Genomic DNA, 21,901 nt, shown 5'->3' with positions numbered 1-21,901 from the left:
ATTAAGCTCATAAGGCTGTCTTCTTTATGTCTAGTTCAGTGTTTCCCAACCAGGGTGCCTCCAGCTGTTGCCAGACATTCGAGGTGGTCACTTATTCATTTGAAAACAAAAGGATCATCCAGATGAGCTTTAACATGCTAGTGCAGTGTGTCCCCAACCCGGGTGCCTCCAGCTGTTGCAAAACTACAACTCCCAGCATGCCCGGACAGCCAACGGCTGTCCGGGCATGCTGGGATTTGTAGTTTTGCAACAGCTGGAGGCACCCGGTTGGGGAAACACTGCTCTAGGGGATGGTTTATAGGCCATCATACACATTAGTTTGTCATTCAGCCCCACTGAAATTGGTAGGTTCAGCCCACATATATCCTTTGTGTATGACCAACCTAAGCCACACTGAATCCGACAATAATCCACTTACTTTGCATGTTAATGGGGGTTTCCGAAGCTCCACTCACATGCTACAAAAAATTCTAAATGGGAAATTTATGGGAATATGTTACATGCTGTTTGGTCTACGCACGGAAATACTGGTGGATTAGTAAATGGGGGATGAAGGATTGACCCCAGAACCCTCTGCTGATCAGCTAAAGGAAGGGACCACCTTCATGTTACTGATATTCAGGGTCATGGGGGTCAGACATCAATGTGTAAAGTTGATGTTCTGTTTCAGTGTCTAACTTTTCTCATTTTATCTTTCCAGGGAAGGGATAGAGTAGCTTTTATATTATGCCTGGAGAAGATTTCATAGATTGAAGAAAATGGATTCATGTAGACAAAAGGTCTTCCCAACAAATGAATCAGGATATCAGAATGCATACAGGCCAAAATATAGGCCTTCAGGAGCGGAGCCTACGAGGACCATGTCTGAAGACTGTGATGATCTCCAGCAGGACAGACAAAGATCAAGGACTATGTTAGACACTTCATGTTTAACGTGTGATGTTTCAGTGGCTCATTCTAAGAACGGGCCACATTTAGGGGCATGTCGATCATTAGATTCTCATTTTACTGATGTCAGTAGTTCTGAGAAGTATTCCAGAAAATCCCAGACTTTGACAGAAGAATACTGGGCCTGTGCAATTCCAAACTCTCTCCCTCCACGTCCTGACCGAACGTCTCCCCATTGGGATCCAAATAAAGAGTATCAGGACTTACTAGATTATACATATCCCCTAAATCCAAAGTATTTTATTAATAGAGATGATGAGAATGAGGCCGAAGCTTTTTTACAGGACTCTGGTGTAGACCTCGATAGCTATAATGCCTCTTGTGAAGGCAAGTTCGGCTCTTTTACCACTACCTATAGAGAAAAGCACAAAGCAAAGACTAATAAATATTCACATGCAAATAATCAGCATTTACCATTTGCCTTTTCAACACCTTTACTTAAAAGAACTGGTGATCGTGGTTTACAAAACCCACCAGGGTCTTCGAATGTGACTTTGTGTGGTGGGTTCTCGCCCTATGCCAGTAAGCTGGATCTTGCCAAAGTGTGCACCAGTAGTCTGTCCCCCTCCAGATATGATGTACTCAATAAGTTCTCTGAAGAGGAGTCCTCTGGAGATTGTTCAGGACAGTTTCTACCTACATCCAATGTTCTCCCCCTCCACATAGATTTGGACACTGATGAGGAATATCTTTCCTTGCCCCCAACGCTAAAAGAGTTAGAGACCCTGGCTCACTATCTGAGGGACCTATCTTTAACTGTAGGTGACAAAAACCAAGGATCCAGTGCCAAATCAAACACAGTCTCTGAAGATAGCCCAAAAGACACAGAATATCTCACTGATTTTTACAGCTACGATGAATCTAAACTGAATAGGTTTTCTTCACTGAGAGATATGCTTGATGGGAGGATCTCCGCAGAAGTCTTGGATGATTCTGAATGTTCTTCAATCAAAGAAAATAAATCTCTAGTCCAAAAAATTCAGGTAAAATGTGTTCTTTAGTTCACTTGCTATTAGTATTGAACTATTTAGCGTTATAATATATTTCAGTCCTGTTTACCCCACACAGATGCACATTTGTGTGTTCTGAATGGAAAAAGGTAAGCCACAGCTAGTTAGCTCTGCTAGCCACTTACTCTTTAAGGGTAGGGTCATATGTGCTGTATTTTGCCGCGTATTTTTCTACCCATTGAAATCAATAGGTAGCAAAATCAGCTGCGTATCTTGCTACCCACTGACATTGAAAATATGCTGAAGAATATGGCAGATGTGACCCTACCCTAAAAAAGGGAAAAGGTAGGGAAACTGAGATCGAAAGTGCCCAAACTCACTCGTGGCATCCTCTGTTGGGGGTGAAGTCAGGAGGCCTCCATACACTTTACATGGTCGGCCAGTCTCAATAAAAATTGTAATGTTGGACGAATTTCCACTACTGTGTATGGGGCCCTTAAAGGGTATCTTTCATCAAAAAAACTTTTGATATATTATAGATTAATGTATGCAGAATAACTTTCCAATTCCATCTTATTAAAAAATATGCTTCTTTCTATTTCATTTTCCACTTAGAAAAAAATGACCACTAGAGGTCTCCCTACCAGTCCTGGCTGCAAGCCTTTTTTTTTTTTTTTTTTATAGATTTCAGACTCGTGCTGGAGTCCTAAATCTCAGACTGCAGCCGGGACACAGACAAGCTCAGTTGGTAGCTCTGAATCTTCTCCTCTCTGTTTATAACTGCATGTGCAGAGAGAAGAAAGATTGAAGCTCAGATAGTAAAATGAATGAGGGCATGCAGTGAGGCAGAGTTAGGAGTATGCCCTGCTGTGCTATGAGCACAGTGCTGGCTCCTGCCTGTCTGACAGTCAGGGAGTAGTGCTGAGCTTGTCTGTGTCCCGGCTGCAGTCTGAGATTTAGGACTCCAGCATGAGACTGAAATCTATAAAAAGGGCTTGAGGCCAAGACTGGAAAATTAAATAGAAAGAAGCATATGTTTTAATAACAGGCAATTGGAAAGTTATTCTGCATACATTAAACACTTAAGGACCGGGGTTTTTTCCGTTTTTGCATTTTCGTTTTTTGCTCCTTGCCTTTAAAAAATCATAACTCTTTCAATTTTGCACCTAAAAATCCATATGATTGCTTATTTTTTGCGCCACCAATTCTACTTTGTAATGACGTCAGTCATTTTGCCCAAAAATCTACGGTGAAACGGAAAAAAAAATCATTGTGCGACGAAATTGAAAAAAAAACGCCATTTTGTAAATTTTGGGGGCTTCCGTTTCTACGTAGTACATTTTTCGGTAAAAATGACACCTTATCTTTATTCTGTAGGTCCATACGATTAAAATGAAAACCCTGTGTATATATATATATATTTGATTTTGTCGTACTTCTGGAAAAAATCATAACTACATGCAGGAAAATGTATACGTTTAAAATTGTCATCTTCTGACCCCTATAACTTTTTTCTTTTTCCGTGTATGGGGCGGTATGAGGGCTCATTTTTTGCGCATTTTTGCATTGATAAGACTTATTGATCTCTTTTTATTCATTTTTAAATGATATAAAAAGTGACCAAAAATGCACTATTTTGGACTTTGGAATTTTTTTGCGCGCACGCCATTGACCGAGCGGTTTAATTAATGATATATTTTTATAATTCAGACATTTCCGCACGTGGTCATACCATATATTTTTTTTATTTGTATTTACACTTTTTTTTTTTTTTTTTTTTTATGGGAAAAGTTGGGTGATTCAAACTTTTAATAGGGGAGGGGTTAAATGATCTTTATTCACTTTTTTTTTTTTTTTTTTTGCAGTGTTATAGCTCCCATAAGGACCTATAACACTGCACACACTGATCTTTATCATTGATCACTGGTTTCTCATAGGAAACCAGTGATCGATGATTCTGCCGCATGACTACTCATGCCTGGATCTCAGACACTGAGCAGTCATTCGACGATCGGACAGCGAGGAGGCAGGTAGGAGCTTTCACTTTCGCTTTTAGCCGCGCGGCTCAGCTCTGAGCGCGCGGCTAAAGGGTTGATAGCGCGCGGCGCCGCGATCGGAGCTGCGCGCTATTAGCGGCGGGTCCCGGCATCACTATGACGCCGGGCCCACCGTGATATGATGCGGGGTTACCGTGTAACCCCGCGTTATATCACCGGAGCAGGACCAAGGACGTACCTGTACGTCCTTGGTCCTTAAGGGGTTAATCTATAATATATCAAAAGTTTTTTTTTGATGAAAGGTACCCTTTAATACTCCAGAAAGAACTGATGCAGTGTTCAGTGTTGTGTCCCCAGGGGGTGCATGACACAGATTTTCACAGCGGTGTCCTTTTCATCTCTGTTCCGTGCACCCCAGCCCCCCATAGGACCTGTATTAGATACATACAGACATTTGCCTGAAGTGTCAGGTTGTGATATTTTGTGAAAGGTAATAAAATTGTAATGTGCTAACAGATCAAATTTTGTAATCAACTCTTCTCTATTGCAAACAGAGATTCTGCCAGCACCTGGACAAGCTTATTGAGTGGTTGTACAGCGTTGCAGAAGTAACTGAAAACTGGACCGCTCCAAAGCCAAATGTGGAGAGCATTCAGATAGCACTCAGCCTTTACCTGGTGAGGAAACACTAACGCCCCTCTTGCTGATGCCCATTGCCTGAAATGCTGTCATTGAATACTTTCATTATAGCAGTGTTTCCCAACCAGGGTGCCTCCTGCTGTTGCAAAACTACAACTCCCAGCATTCCCGGACAGCCGAAGGCTGTCCGGGCATGCTGGGAGTTGTAGTTTTGCAACAGTGGGAGGCATCCTGGGTGGGAAACTTGGCATTATAGTGTTGATACCGCTGCCCTATACACATTCTTTCCAAACTTAATAATCTTGAAGGGATACTCCGGTGGAAAAACATTTTTAAATCAATTGGTGCCAGAAAGTTAAACAGATTTGTAAATGACTTCTATTAAAAAAAATCTTAATGCTTCCAGTACTTATCAGCTGCTGTATGCCACAGAGGAAATTCTTTTCTTTTTGAATTTCTTTTTTTGTCTTGTCCTCGGTGCTCTCTGCTAACACCTGATGCCCGTATCAGATACTGTCCAGAGAAGGAGAAAATCCCCATAGCAAACCTATGCTGCTCTGGACAGTTCCTGATACGGGCATCAGGTGTAAGCAAGCGAGCACTGTGGACAAGACAAAAAAAAGAAATTCAAAAAGAAAAAGAATATCCTCTGTAGCATACAGCAGCTGATAAGTAATGGAAGGCTTAAGATTTTTTTAATAGAAGTCATTTACAAATCTGTTTTAACTTTCTGGCACCAGTTGATTTAAAAAAAATAAAAAAAAATCCACCGGAGTACTCCTTTAAGGTAGAGCTATTCCCAAAGTCCTATATCTACTAAAGAGGTCTGTCTGCATAGTAAGTGGCTTTTCTTTAGAAGTCTTCCCTGATGATCAGTCACAGCCATTTACTGCTTGGACACATGAACGATCAGCTAGAATCCTTGATGGACACATTCTATACACATGTGCAGCAACACCACAGGGGAAATTAAGTATTAGGATGGGTTCACACACAGTATATTGGGCCTTACTTTCAGCCATTTATGCTTCCATATAACTTTTTCAGCCTTTAACATCTTTAAAAAAATAAAAAACAGCCCAAAATTCTGTGAGAACATAGCCTTACATTGTTCCTAGGGAAATAGACTACCTGTGTAATGCATGGACCTTCCAGGCCCTCCAAAGTTAATGTATTCTTTGGCTTATATTTCACAGTTCTGAAAAGTGGACTTGTATTTATTTATTGAATTAGAAGTTTCCTTTATGTAATCCATGTGATCCCTGTTATTTGCAAAAACTCTAAAATAAGCCAGGAGAAATGGTGTCTTACAATGGAGCGGATCTTCTGCAACAAGACAGAAAAGATGCAATAAGCTAGTTAGTTCTAGAGATTGATGGGGGTCTGAACACGTAGATGATTACCAATCAAAACTTTTAAGGCTATAGAATTACCTGTTTTAAAACATTAAAAAGGGACGTTAAACGTCCGGCACAAAATCCCATTATAGTCTATGGGATTTTTACATTACCCGTTTTAACCTCTCATAGCCCCTTATTAATAACGGACATTATTTTGTGACTGGAGAGGTAATGGGAGAAATAGTGCATCCATTATTTCTTCCGTTACTTTCTCCTGTCAACAAATAACGTCCGTTATTAATAAGGGGCTATGAGAGGTTAAAACGGGTAATGTAAAAATCCCATAGACTATAATGGGATTTTGTAACGGCCGTTTAACGTCTGTTTTTAATGGTTTTGTTAACGGATCTTTAAAACAGATAATTCTATAGTGTGAGAGCAGCCTTACTTGTCAAGTTTTTACTGATGACCGGGACACCTTAACCCCTTCCCGCAAATGGACGTGTATACACGTCCATTTTTCCTGTGACTTAACGCAAATGGACGTGTATACACGTCCAATACATTTTCTATCACCATGTCCGTTGGCATGGTGATAGAAACGTCATCTCAGCTGTTCTGGACAGCTGACCGATGACACTGCAGCTGGGAACCAATCAGACTGGTACCCTGCTGCAGATCATTGTCATTAGTTAGTTAGTCAGTCAGTCAGTCAGTCAGTGGCTGACTAATGACAAGGACTTGCGGGGTTCCGGGTTGATCGGGTCTCTGTGACCCGATCACCCAGAAAATAGGGATGATCGGAGCGGTCAGAGACAGCCCCAATCATCCTAAGGGATAGGACCGAGGTGGCAGCTGCCACCTCGCTCCTAAACCCCTACCATTGGTCGTTATGGCTAGCAACCAATGGCAGGAGGGGGGCGGGAGGTTAAAGGTTAAATCCCCGCTCTGCCCACCCCTGAATGTCGGCGCAGAGCTGGGGGAAGATGGTGGACGGGTTCGGAAATCTCACCTCACTCCCGGACCGATGATCGCAGCGGGACTGGCGGCAGGATCGGGACAGGCAGCGCGGGACCGACTGAGGCAGCGGCGGACGCAGCAGTAAAGATCAGCCCTAAGTGATCTTCACTGCTGCGTTCCAGGAGTTGCCAAACTACAAATCCTAGCAATCCCAGACAGTCCGTTCATGCTGGGAGTTGTAGTTCTGTAACATCTGGCCCTTCAGGTGTTGCAGAACTACCACTCCCAGCATGCCTTGACAGTCTGGGCATGCTTGGAGTTTAAGTTTTGCAACATCTGGAGGGCTACAGCTTGGACACCACTGCACAGTGGTCACCAAACTGGAACCCTCCAGATGTTGCAAAACTAACTTCCAACATGTCTTTTGGCTGTCCGTGCATGCTGGGAGTTGCAGTTTTTAAACAGCTGGAGGCACCCTTTTTGGGAAACACGGAGTTAAGTAACAAACTCAGTGTTTTGCAACCAGTGTGCCTCCAGCTGTTGCATAACTACAACCCCCAGCCAAAGGGCATGCTGGGAGTGTTAGTAGTATGCCTCCAGCTGTTGCATAACTACAAGTCCCAGCATGCCCTCAGTTGTCACTGCATGCTGAGAGTTGTAGTTTTTGCAATGGCTGAAGGCACACTGGTTGCGAAGTTTGTTACCTAACAGTGTTTCGCAACCAGTGTGCCTCCAGCTGTTGCAAACTACAACTACCAGCATGCACTGACAGACCGTACATGCAGGGAGTTGTAGTTTTGCAACAGCTGGAGGCACACTGGTTGTGAAACACTGAGTTAAGTAACAAACTCTGTGTTTTGCAAACAGTGTGCCTCCAGCTGTTGCATAACTTCAACCCCCAGCATGCACGGACAGTCAAAGGGCATGCTGGTAGTGGTAGTTTTGCAACAACTGGAGGTTTGAGCACCCCCCCTTCCCCATGTGAATGTACAGGGTACATTCGCACGGCCGGGGTCTACAGCGAGCTTCTTGCTACAAGTTTGAGATGCAGCAAGTTTTCCGCCGCAGCTCAAACTCCCAGCGGGAAGCTCGCTGTAGACCTCGGCCGTGTCAGTGTACCCTAAAAACATTACACTATACTACATTACACAAAATAAAAAGTAAAACGCTACATACACACATACCCCTACACAGTCAACCCCCCCAAAAAAAAATTCTCGTATGACACGGTTTCCAAAACGGAGCCTCCAGCTGTTGCAAGACAACTCCCAGTATTGCCGGACAGCGATTGACTTTCCAGGCATGCTGGAAGTTTTGCAACAGCTGGAGGCACCCTGTTTGGGAAACACTGCCATAGGGTATTTTTTGTATCTGAGGCAAGTGTAATTCTTGCATCCGGTTCCGTCCTTATGCAAATCCCTTATTTAGTCTTCAAATGCGCATGGCGCTCTCTCAATTCGGAGCCCTGTTGTATTTCAAGGCAACAGTTTAGGGCCACATATGGGGTATTTTTGTACTCAGGAGAAATTGCCTAACAAAATTTGGGGGGGCTTTTTCTCCTATTACCCCTTGTATAAATGTAAAATTTGGGGGAAAACCAACATTTTAGTGGGAAAAAAATGTATTTACACATCCGACTTTAACGAAAATTCGTGAAACACCTGTGGGGTGTTAAGGCTCACTGGACCCCTTGTTACATGTCTTGAGGGGTGTAGTTTCCATAATAGTATGCCACGTGGATTTTTTTTGCTGTTCTGGCACCATAGGGGCTTCCTAAATGTGACATGCCCCCCAAAAACAATTTCAGAAAAATTCACTCTCCAAAATCCCATTGTCGCTCCTTCCCTTCTGAGCCCTCTACTGCGTCCGCCGAAGACTTGACATACACATATTAGGTATTTCTTTACTCGAGAAAAATTGGGTTACAAATTTTGGGGGGATTTCTCTCCTTTTACCCCTTATAAAAATTCAAAAACTGGGTCTACAAGAACATGCGAGAGTAAAAAATGCAGATTTAGAATTTTCTCCTTAACTTTCCTGCTATTCCTGGGAAACACCTAAAGGGTTAAGACACTCTCTGAATGTCATTTTGAATACTTTGAGGGGTGCAGTTTTTATAATGGGGTCATTTATGGGGTATTTCTAATATGAAGGTCCTTCAAATCCACTTAAAAACTGAACTGGTACCTAAAAAATTCAGATTTAGAAAATTTTGTGAAAAATTACAAAATTGCTGCTGAACTTTGAAGCCCTCTAATGTCTTCCAAAAGTAAAAACATGTCAACTTTATGATGCAAACATAAAGTAGACCTATTGTATATGTGACACAATATATACAATATATATGTCTATTTTCCTTACAAGCAGAGAGTTTCAAAGTTCGAAAATTGCAAAATTTTCAAATTTTTCATGAAATTTTGGAATTTTTCACCAAGAAATGATGCAAGTATCGTTGACATTTTACTGCTATGTTAAAGTAGAATATGTCATGAAAAAACAATCTTGCAATCAAATTCATAAGTAAAAGCATTCCAGAGTTATTAATGTTTAAAGTGACAGTGGTCAGATGTGAAAAAAACGCTCTGATCCTTAAGGGGTTAATTTCTAAATGTTTCCCTATATCATCAGTGTACATACACAAAGGGGCTGACATACAGGAAGTACAGGAAACAGACTGGAACACTAAAACAATGGCTTAAATGGAACAGAAAACACAATTTATTTTTTTACAAATATCGCTCCATGCCCCACATTTCCTTGTAAATTTTTTAACTGTATATCTTCATATACAGTATGTACAGTGGAAGTCATGTTGATATTTGCTACTACCCAACTTCACAGCAGAACCTCTTTGCTTTACAGTGATTTATTCAGTGCCCTATATCCAGTATTTCACATTTTCTCTTGTTCCAGAAACTGAGGAAAGATGTAGCGGAGCAGCAAGTCCTCGCTGACACAGTCTTGAAAGATGGAGAGTCACTGGTGAGAAGTTTATCCCTCAATTTCTCAGGTAGGTGCAGAACCCAGTATTATTACCACACAGAGTATGTAAGTACTGCATGGCACTATATGGTGGGCAGTGTAGAACTTTTCTTGGCTCCACATAAGTAATTAAGGTGGTACCCCGCTGCTCAGCATTTGGAACAAGCTGTTCTGAACGCTGGAGCCGGGAGCTCGTTACATCATAGCCCCGTCCCTCATGATGTCAAACCCCGCCCTCTCAGTGCAAGTCTATGGGAGGGGGCGTAACGGCTGTGTCACAGAACTGTAGCCTGTCCAGGACCTAATATAGAATTGACCAAATGCCATGTAATGGTTGTGATGTCCTACAATAAGTAAACAAGGCTTGTATGTTTCATGACCTAAAGGACAGATTTTCTTTTGTAATCACACTGATTGCCTGTTGTGCTTTTACATAAGTTTGGAGGCAAAACTGTTTTTAAGAAGTACTTCTCCCTTTTCCACAGGATCCTGTGGATAGGGGAAAAGTGTCTGATGGCTGGGGGTCCGCTGTATCTCCAGCAGTCCCATAGACCTATATGAAGGGGCATGTCGGCCACAGCTTCAATGGTCAGACCCCCCTGCACTTCTTCGCTATCTTCTATTTCATGCCACATTCCGTCCATTTGTGTCTATAGGAGGGGGCGTGACTGTTAGTACATAGCGGTCATGTCTCCTCCCATAGACCTGAATAGAGGGGGCATGATGCTTGTGGTCATCCATCATCCTGCATGGAGCAAGTTCGCTCCGTTTATTGGATGACTGGGGTGCCACGCCGGGGATTGTGGGGGGGGGGGGTCGGACCCCTGCGATCTTATCCTCTACCGTTTGGATTACCCTTTAATGGTCTATTCACACTTACAGTATTCTGTGCAGATTTGATGCACAGGATTTTCTGCTGCAGATTTCAATGTAAACTAAACATAGCTTGAAATCCTCGGCATCAAATCTGCGCAGAATACTGTACGTGTAAATAGACCCTTAAAGGGGTTATCCAGGAAAAAAAAATTTTTTTATTGATCAACTGGCTCCAGAAAGTTAAACAGATTTGTAAATTACTTCTATTAAAAAATCTTAATCCTTTCAGTACTTATGAGCTGCTGAAGTAAGTGCTCTCTGATGACACGTGTCTCGGGAACCGCTCAGTTTAGAAGAGGTTTGCTATGGGGATTTGCTTCTAAACTGGGCGGTTCCCGAAACAGGTGTTATCAGAGAGACACGTGACGAATCGAATTTACTGTAAGTTCGCTCATCTCTACTCTTCTACTTTGCGCAGTTCCCGAGACAAGCAGAGGTGTCAGCAGAGAGCACTGTTGCCAGACAGAAAAGAACAACCTTAACTTCAGCAGCTCATAAGTACTGAAAGGATTAAGATTTTTTTTTTTTTTTTTTTTTTATAGAAGTAATTTACAAATCTGTTTAACTTTCTGGAGCCAGTTGATTATTTTTTTTTTTTTTTCCTGGATAACCCCTTTTTAAAGAGGTTTTTCAGCCATTATCTTTTATCTCTTGTTAACAGGATCTTGACAACAGGGTCCGGAGTCTCCTGTCAGAATGCAGTGGTGTTTGAGCATGTGTACTACCGCTCTGTTGTGTTGTCTATAAAAGCTAGCAAATTAGCAGAATATAGCGGCAATCTCATGCTGGAAACATAGATAATGAATGAAGCAGCAGTGCACGTATGCAACTACCGCTCCATTCCCACAGAAGACTCTGGACCCTATTCTTGAGATGGTGGGGGTCCATGTAGTCAGGCCCCCATGATCATACACTTAGATGCTATCTACAGAGTAGTAAATATGTGTTTAATGGCTGAAATACCCACTTTTAACTATTACAAACAAAGAATGAATAAACCATTAAAATGTGCATGAAAAAAATTCAGCACTGCTACATCTGTCACTATGTAGTTAATGTGAGGGAAAGTTGTTTCCATGTATTAGAAAACAAATGTGTTTATTAATCATATAGAACAGTGGTCTCCAACCTGCAGACCTCCAGATGTTGCAAAACTACAACTCCCAGCATGCCCGGACAGCCAACGGCTGTCCGGGCATGCTGGGAGTTGTAGTTTTGCAACATCTGGAGGTCCGCAGGTTGGAGACCACTGATATAGAATATATTAATGTAGAATAAATTCTTCACTCAGGTGTTTTGCGTGCATGTAGGGTTGATACTGTATCTTGAGCACAATCAAGGGCAGAAGTAGGTCAGTAGTGATGAGCGGCAGGAGCCTTATTCAAATTCGCAATATTTCTCGAATATATGGACGAATATTCGTCCTATGTAAGCGAATTTCACATATTCGTTCACTTTTTTATTTATTAATTTTTTTTCCCTGCAAAATTCGTAATTAAATTCGTATAGTGCGCATGCGCGATTACATCTTTCAACTGTCTGTGGGCAACTTTCCTATTGGTTGCTAGGGATGTTGCTAACCTCTGACAACTGTATTTGTATCCTTCTCATTGGCCAACAAGCTAAAAGAAGGGACGGATCAGTGTCCTCTGGAAGTGCCGATATTCGCATATACAAAATATTTGCGCTCCACAACAACTCGCACAGTAAATAATTTCCTTCTTTGGAACCACAAGCTGGAAGCAGGGAGAGATGATCACTTTTTTTCTAACACAATACAGTGGTCCCTCAACATACGATGGTAATTCCTTCCAAACAGACCATCGTTTGTTGAAACCATCATATGTTGAGGGATCCGTGCAATGTAAAGTATAGGAAGCTGTACTCTCCTGTCCCCGCCGCTCCGGAGTCGTCACCGCTGCCCTTGATGTCGCCCTTCATCGCTGTCGCCGCGTCCCCGGGGTGTCCCCGATGCTCTGGACGTCTCTGCTTCCCCGGGATCCTCGCTTTCCGTCGCCGTCATCACGTCTCTACGCACGCACGCCGCTCCTATTGGGTGACGGGACGGCGTGCGTGCGACGTGATGACGATGGAGAGCGCCGGCGATGGAGGGGATCGTGAAGAGGACGCTCCGGAGCCCCGAGGACAGGTAGGAAACAATCACCGGAGCTCACGGGGCACCGTAAACGGCTATCCGGGGGCAGCTGAAGCAGTCTGTGCTGCCGGATAGCCGTTTATGCGATGGCCCCGACATACAAAAGCATCGTATGTTGATGCTGCCTTCAACATGCGATGGCCTCGCATCGTATGTTGAAATGATCTTATGTCGGGGACATCGTAGGTCGGGGGGGTCACTGTACTCATCATTGTTGTGATGTATATTTAAAAAAAAAAAAAAAAAAAAACAATATTCGTCATAGCAAATATATATTGCTATATTCTAAATATTTGCAAATTCAAAATTAGCATTTTGAATATTCGTGCTCAACACTACATGTCAGGAGCTGTTAGTTCATATAGTTTATACTCTACAGTGATTTATTTATTTATTTTTTATTTTTGTAACCTTGTATTAGTTTTGAAGGACACGCTGTCATTAATTTCCAAGCAATCCGGAGAACTGGAGAGACACACGGAGCGTCTGTACGCCTCTGTTCTAGACGCTATGGATACCATCACTGAGGAAAGCTTGGCGAGGAATGGTAACCTAAAACGGGTTTCCCTGGCAATGGAGTCAAGTTAGGTAAGAAAGGGGACAGCAGAAGCATCGGAGGAATGTCGTCTGACACATGCCACTACTGAGGGAAACATAGTAACGTGATGACGTCTAGTACACAGATGCTTAGAGAAGGAGTGTCAGTATACTATTACAGCCTGGAGTGGACAGTGATGCATTGTCTTATAGGGGAGGTGTACTCTTTAGTTTGGATGTGTTGGATGCCTGATAGCGGTCACCTCTATGGAGGTATAGGGCACATCCATGGTAACCCCCCCCCCAGCCAGAGGAATGTAAACAAGCCCTGCATTCCCATAGTTGAATGTTCTAGCATATTGGTAGGATATGCTGTAAAATCATTAGTTAAGACTGATCTCTAGGACTCTTGCTGATCCTGAGAACAAATGAGCCAAAATGCTAAAACTTGGATGCGGCCCCTCAATTCAGCCGACCAATCAGAAACAGATTCTACAATTACTTTTTTTAGGATTAGGAAACCCTTTTAAAGATCAGAATGATTGTTGTCCACGTTTCCATAGTGAGTTATGCCCATGCCTTAACATGTACACTCAGCTGGGCATGCATGTTTATACAGTAGGGCCAAGTTTACCTACCAGGGTGCCTCCAGCTGTTGCAAAACTACTACTCCCAGCAGCCCGGAACTGCCAGTCTATGCCAACCTGCACCAGCTGCAGTGATACTACACGGCCCAGCATGGCTTAGAACAATGTTTCCCAACCAGGGTGCCTCCAGCTGTTGCAAAACTACAACTCCCAGCATGCCAGGCTGTTCATTTCTTTGCTTTAGCGAAAGACTGGTGATAAAGGAGAGTTTGAATCTAGGCCAGTGTTACCCAAAGGCCAAGGGCTGTCCGGGCATGTTGGGAGTTGTAGTTTTGCAACAGCTGGAGGCACCCTGGTTGGGAAACACTGCTGTAGGGAGAGGAGATACATAAAGAAGAGGTGTATAACATATCTATTGCAGAAGCAAAGGATTGAATGTAATGAAATCCATTATTCCAGAAACCTCATCCCCCCCTCCACATTTGCCATCACAGAACAGTCAGCACAATCCTGTTAACATTTTGTGCTTATGTGACAGGGCAGATAGTGTGAGGCAGCCATTATTCCCAGGACGTGTCTTTGCCGTTGTTAACAGGCTAATTATACATCATTGACTTCCCGTTACCATGAAGCTAATACAACACATATTTGTACTAGGACTGGCTGGTATACCCCTTATATAGCTGCAACTACTACAGGGTGTCACATGATCAGTGTCATCTCAAGGCCTCAACTGTAACAGCTGCTGGCATGGCCTCAGCATTCATATATACTGTATATACTGATTAACCCCTTAAGGACTCAGCCCATTTGGGCCTTAAGGACTCAGACAATTTTATTTTTACATTTTCGTTTTTTCATCCTCGCCTTCAAAAAATCATAACTCTTTTATATTTTCATCCACAGACTAGTATGAGGGCTTGTTTTTTGCGCAACCAGTTGTCCGTTGTAATTAGAGATGAGCGAACTTACAGTAAATTCGATTCGTCACGAACTTCTCGGCTCGGCAGTTGAGGACTTTTCCTGCATAAATGAGTTCAGCCTTCAGGTGCTCCCTTGGGCTGGAAAAGGTGGATACAGTCCTAGGAGACTCTTTCCTAGGACTGTATCCACCTTTTCCAGCCCACCGGGGCACCTGAAAGCTGAACTAATTTATGCAGGAAAAGTCATCAACTGCTGAGCCGAGAAGTTTGTGATGAATCAAATTTACTGTAAGTTCGCTCATCTCTAGTTGTAATGCCGTCACTCACTTTACCATAAAATGTATGGCGCAACCTAAAAAAATACTGTTTGTGTGGGGAAATTAAAAAGAAAACCGCAATTTTGGAAGGTTTTGTTTTCACGCCGTACAATTTACGGTAAAAAAATGACATGTGTTCTTTATTCTTTGGGTCAATACGATTAAAATGATACCCATGATTATACACTTTTCTTTTATTGTTGCGCTTAAAAAAATCGCAGACATTTTAACCAAATTAGTACGTTTAAAATCCCCCTATTTTGAAGACCTATAACTTTTTCATTTTTCCGTATAAGCGGTGGTATGAGGGCTCATTTTTTGTGCCGTGATCTGTACTTTTTACTGATACCATATTTGCTTATATAAAACTTTTAATACATTTTTTATAAAATATTATTTGGGCATAAAATGTTATAAAAAAAAAAAAAAAGCAGCTATTTTGGATTTTTTTTTTCATGTTCACGCCATTCACCATACGGTATCATTAAAATTATATTTTAATAGTTTGGATATTTACGCACACGGCGATACCAAATATGTATATAAATAATTGTTTTTACACTTTTTGGGGGGTGAAATAGGGAAAATGGGACAATTTATGTTTTTATTGGGGGAGGTTTTTTTTTTCAAATACTTTTATTTTTACACTTTAATAGTCCCCATAGGGGACTATCTATAGTAATCATTCGATTGGTAATACTGTTCAGTGCTATGTATAGGACATAGCACTGATCAGTATTATCGGTCATCTTCTGCTCTGGTCTGCTCGATCGCAGACCAGAGCAGAAGATCCGTGGAAGGCAGCGGAGGCAGGTTAGGGGACCTCTGTCTGCCGTTCTGGATGATCGGATCGCCGCTGCGGGCGATCCGATCATCCATTTTAGTGACAGCGATGCTGCAGATGCCATGATCTGTATTGATCACGGTATCTGAGGGGTTAATGGCGGACATCCGTGCGATCGCGGATGTCCGCCATTACCGGCGGGTCCCTTGCTGCTATCAGCAGCCAGGACCTGCTGCGCATGACCAGAGCATCGCTCCAATGCTCGCGGTTATGTATAGGACGTAAATGTACGTCCTGGTACGTTAAGTACCACCTCCCCAAGACGTACATTTATGTCCTGCTTCATTATGGGGTTAAAGGAGTACTCCGGTGGAAAACTTTTTTATTTTTTTTTATTATTATTTTTTTTTTTTCATCTTCTGGTGCCAGAATGTTAAACAGATTTGTAAATTAAAGTAGGTTTGGAAGAAGGGTGGAACCAGCACTGAATAAAATATATTTTTATTATATCCAAGTTAAAATTCCATGGCAGGCAAAAATTGTATCGCAAGGAAAAAAGTGCAAAGACAGCATAGCTGGAAGTCCTCAAACGCCGACGCGTTCCAGTTCTTATTAGCGTCTGTATATTACAGAGGAAATTATTTTCTTTTGGTATTTCTTTTCTGTCTGACCACAGTGCTCTCTGCTGACACCTTTGTCCATGTCAGGAACTGTCCAGAGCAGGAAAGGTTTACTATGGGGATTTTCTCCTGCTCTGGACAGTTCCTGATATGAACAGAGGTGTCAGCAGAGAGCACTGTGGTCAGACAGAAAAGAAATCCAAAAAGAAAAGAACTTCATCTGTAGTATTAAGCAGCTGATAAGTACTGGAAGGATTAACATTTTTTAATAGAAGTAATTTACAAATCTGTTTAACTTTTTGGCATAAGTTGATTTAAAAAAAAAAAAAAAGTTTTCCACCGGAGTACCTCTTTAACACCTTAAGGACCCAGCCCATTTTCACCTTAGGACCCGGCCATTTTTTGTACATCTGACCACTCACTGTCAGTTTAAGCATTAATAACTCTGGAATGCTTTTACCTTTCACTCTGATTCAGAGATTTTTTTTTCATGACATATTCTACTTTATCTTAGTGGTAAAATTTCATCGATACGCATCATTTCTTGGTGAAAAATTAAAAAATTTGCTGAAAAAATAGAAAATGTTAGCTATTTTTTTTTTTTACTTTAAAGCTCGTTGCTTGTAAGGAAAATAGACATCCCAAATACATTTATATATTGATTCACATATACAATATGTCTACTTTATATTTGCATTATAAACTTGATGTGTTTTTACTTTTGGAAGACATCAGAGGGCTTCAAAGTTCAGCAGCAATTTTCCAATTTTTCACAAAATTTTCAAAATTGAAATTTTTCAGGGACCAGTTCAGTTTTGAAGTGGATTTGAAGGGCCTTCCTATTAGAAATACCCCATAAATGACCCCATTATAAAAACTGCACCCCTCAAAGTATTCAAAATGACATTCTAAAAGTGTGTTAACCCTTTAGGTGTTTCACAGGAATAGCAGCAAATTGAAGGTGAAAATTCAAGTAAAGGGGTAAAAGGAGAGAAATCTTCCTAAAATTTGTAACCCAATTTCTCTCGAGTAAGGAAATACCTCATGTGGATGTAAAGTGTTCTGTGGGTGCACTAGAGGGCTCAGAAGGGAAGAAGCGACAGTGGGATTTTGGAGAGTGAATTTTTCTAAAATGGTTTTAGGGGGGCATGTCACATTTAAAAAGCCCCTATGGTGCCAGAACAGCAAAAACTCCCCCACATGGCATACTATTTTGGAAACTACTCCCCTCAAGGAACATAACAAGGGGTACAGTGAGCCTTAACACCCCACAGGTGTTTGAAGACTTTTTGTTAAATTTGGATGTGTAAAATGCCCCCAAAATTTGTAACTCAATCTCTTCTGAGTATGGAAATACCCTATGTGTGGAGGTTAAGTGCTCTGCGGGCGCACTACAATGCTCAGAAGAGAAGGAGTCACATTTGGCTTTTGGAAAGCAAATTTTGCTGAAAATGTTTTCTGGGGGCATGTCGCATTTAGGAAGCCCCTATGGTGCAAGAACAGCAAAAAAAAAAAAAACACATTGCATACTATTTTGGAAACTACACCCCTCAAGGAACGTAACAAGGGGTACAGTGAGCCTTAACACCTCACAGGTGTTTGACAAATTTCCGCTAAAATTGGACGTGAAAATTATTTCACGAACATGCTGGTGTTGCCCCAAATTTTTCATTTTCACAAGGGGTAATAGAAGAAATGGGGTTACAAATCTTGGGAGTCTTTTTCTCCTGAGTATGGAAATACCCCATATGTGGACGTCAAGTGCTTGACAGATCTTTGGAACAGTGGGCTGTGCAAATGAGAAATTTAATTTTTCATTCTCACGGAGCACTGTTCCAAAAATCTGTCAGACACCTGTGGGGCATAAATGCTCACTGTACCCCTTATTACATTATGTGAGGGGTGTAGTTTCCAAAATGGGGTCAGATGTGGGGGGTCCATTGTTCTGGCACTATGGGGGCTTTGTAAACACACGTGGCCTTTAATTGCAGACACATTCTCTCTCCAAAAGCCCAATGGCGCTCCTTCTCTTCTGAGCATTGTAGTGCGCCCACAGAGCCCTTTACATCCACATATGGGGTATGTTCTTACTCAGAAGAAATGGGGTTACAAATTTTGGGGGGCTTTTTTTTCCTATTTTCCCTTGTGAAAATTTAGGGTAACACCAGCATTTTAGTGAAAAACTTTAACGAAAATTCGTCAAACACCTGTTAAGGCTCACTATACCCCTTGTTACTTTCCGTGAGGGGTATAGTTTCCAAATTGAGGTCACATGTGAATATTTATTGTTTTTCGTTTCAGAACCGCTGTAAAATCAGCCACCCCTGTGCAAATCGCCAATTTAGACCTCAAATGTACATAGTGCGCTCTCATTCCTGAGCCTTGTTGTACATCTGCAGATCACTTTAGGTCACAACAACTTTAGAGGAAACCCCCAAAGGGGTGCCCTAAACTAGGTCCCTCCCTACTAAAATATAACTTTTATTAATACTGGCTAAAATAAATGTGAACTATTGAAGTGCAGTTAGCAGATTTGTCCACTAGATGTCAGGACCACTCAGTGATTAAAAACACAGCCCCAGTCCTCTTATAATGTAACTGGCAACCAAACTGCTAATACCGGGTGCACTATAATAGTCTGGCCTCGACTTTTTGTTAAAACTTATTGTTGGTTGCGAGTGAGGAGACTGAGGCTGCAATTTAAAACCTAATATAGCCTATGCCTTTAACGTTTCACTGGATCCCCAGCCCCAGTATGGAAATACCCCATATGTGGCTCTAAACTATTTCCTTGAAGTATGACAGGGCTCCAAAGCGAGCATTATGGAATGTCAGTGGAAGCAGTTTCCCCAACATTTTTACAGCAGGTACACACTGCATTTTTGGATAGTTTTTTATTTTATTATTTTTTTTATGCAGTTTTTTGGGTTGATCCATTAGTATAAATCCTTTCTTTATGTCCCATTTCTTTGGAATTAGCTCTTGGCTTTAGCTAAAAAATCGCATAATTTTTTAGAAAACACAGGTGCAAATGTGCTGGAATGTCTGTTGAAATAAAGTAGACAAATAAATGGTCTAATGTTTCCCAACCAGGGCGCCACCAGCTGGTTGTTGCAAAACTACAACTCCAAGCATGCCCGGACATAAAGTGAATCTGGACCACTGTGTGTAAACCTCCCCTCAGGTTTTTGACAGGGACCTGATGAAGAAATAAGGTGGTGTCCTAAGCAGTAAAATCTGGATTAAATACATTTTTTTTGGAAGATATTTGGCACTTTCCCAGTTTTGATCTCTTTTATTGTATGACATCTTGTATACAGAGATGGAACAATACACAAAATAATAGTTTACATGAGCATTCATTTTCAGGGGAGTCCCTACCATAACACTTACAGTCTAGTTAGTGAAATAAGACGAACAAGTATGGTGGACAACATCTGTGGTGCATGGAGGGCCTGCAGAGCCGCAATATAATAGCAAGATCAACACAGCGCCACCATGAGGACATTTCCAATAGTTACTATTCTGTACAGGAAAAGTTCAAAAACCTAAGATTCTCATGCAAACGGCGCCAGTAAATTGGGGTTATGATACAAGGTTTATAAAGTGCCTTTTCATGCTTACAGCAAAGTAGGAAAAGAGAGTTGAAATCCGTGCTAGAGATGAGCGAAGTTACACTGTTTCGATTCGTCACGAGCTTCTCGGCTCAGCGGTTGCTGACTTTATCCTGCATAAATGAGTTCAGCTTTCAGGTGCTCCGGTGGCTGGAGACTCTCTTCTAGGACTGTATCCACCTTTTCCTGCCACTGGAGCACCTGAAAGCTGAACTCATTTATGCAGGATAAAGTCAGCAACCGCCGAGCCGAGAAGCTCGTGACGAATTGAATCACTGTAACTTCGCTCATCTCTAGTCCATGTACACTGGTGTTATTCAGCTTGACCCTCCACACAAAATCGGAACGATTAGAGGTGATAAAGATAAAGTAGCGATGGCAACACTACGAGCCCATAGCGGTTGTAGATGTAAAAACGGCTATGTTCCTGCAGAAGTAACCATCGTGTCCATAGGGTGGCTCTGGTATTGCAGCCAAGTGAATTCTACTGAGCTGTAATCCCATAAGCTAGTGATTCCCAACCAGGGTGCCTCCAGCTGTAGCAATACTACAGCCTCCAGCATGCCCAGACATCCATGTTTTATGTCCAGAACAAGATTTGATCTTTTGGGATACTGTATTCTAAGGGTATGATCTGCAGATCTGCAGCTTTTGCTGCCCATCGAAGTCAATGGGCTGCAAAATCTGCAGCTAAAATATGCACAAGTGAATCACTCTAAGGACACGTTCACACGTACAGGATCTGCTGCATATTTTGTGCAGCTGATTTTGCTACTCATTAACTTCAATGGGTAGCAGAATCAGCTGCACAACATATGCAGCAGATCCTGTACGTGTGAATGTATCCTTAAGGTCATTTTCCCCCTTAGGGTAGGGTCACACGTACCAGATCCGCCGATGACCGACCCTAGAGTCAGCCCCCTGCCTGTGCCCACTCGTAGCAGCAATCTGTTACTACAAGCACAAACAGGGATCTGTGTGACTGTAGTGAACTGCGCATGCACAGTTTACTCTGACATCGCGGCCGCTCAGGAAACATTATGTACAGTGGTCCCTCAAGTTACAATATTAATTGGTTCTGGGATGACCATTGTATGTTGAGACCAGAACTGGTAACTGGTTCTAAAGGCACAAAAATGTCATCCAAAAATAGAAAAAAGTGAGAATAAAAAATTGATGACTAATATAGATAAAGCAAGTCCTTACATATAAAAGTAAGAAAGATCTGCTGGGAGCTGTAATCACTGTCTGTCAGTGTTTTCCAAGCAGGGAGCCTCCAGCTGCTGCAAAACTACAACTCCCAGCATGCCTGGAAAGCCAAAATCTGTCCGGGCATGCCGGGAGTTGTGGTTTTGCAACAGCTGGGGACACCCTGCTTGAGAAGCACTGGTCTATGTAGAGGACAGGAGCTTCTTCGGGGTCCTGTACAGTATCCGCAGTGTTCTAAAAAAGTAACATGGAGTCGCCCTCACCTGGTGTCCAAAGGAGCAGGTAACCCTGGCACAGGTAAAGTGTACAGAACATGTAATACCACCCTGTACTGTAGGGGGCGCTACCAGACACCAGTCAGTGCATACACTTCAGGAATACAGGAGGTTTACCAGTGAATGCCCATTCTGATTGGTCAGTTCTTCCGGCCATTGACACAATTCACAGATCTGGACTGTCTGTA

The 21,901-nt window shown here is 42.2% G+C and overlaps 1 protein-coding gene across 6 annotated transcripts in view; it reads left to right on the top strand.

The window, feature by feature from the left end:
- CEP68 (centrosomal protein 68) overlaps window positions 1–21,901 on the top strand; it is a 35,051-nt gene that overhangs the window by 10,059 nt on the left and 3,091 nt on the right. For all 6 annotated transcript variants that reach the window (XM_056567942.1, XM_056567943.1, XM_056567944.1 and 3 more), the window contains 4 exons: window positions 701–1,931; window positions 4,450–4,572; window positions 9,748–9,844; window positions 13,269–13,435. In XM_056567942.1, coding sequence (XP_056423917.1) covers window positions 759–1,931; window positions 4,450–4,572; window positions 9,748–9,844; window positions 13,269–13,435 — 1,560 coding nt within the window. In that variant the 5' untranslated portion in view covers window positions 701–758. The remainder of the gene's footprint in view (window positions 1–700; window positions 1,932–4,449; window positions 4,573–9,747; window positions 9,845–13,268; window positions 13,436–21,901) is intronic.

This window comes from Hyla sarda, chromosome 3, assembly GCF_029499605.1.
Source record: "Hyla sarda isolate aHylSar1 chromosome 3, aHylSar1.hap1, whole genome shotgun sequence".
In the NCBI taxonomy this organism is placed as follows: Eukaryota; Metazoa; Chordata; class Amphibia; order Anura; family Hylidae; genus Hyla; species Hyla sarda.
The sequence above is the reverse complement of the archived record's forward strand: the minus strand, read 5'-3'. Positions and strand labels throughout refer to the sequence as shown.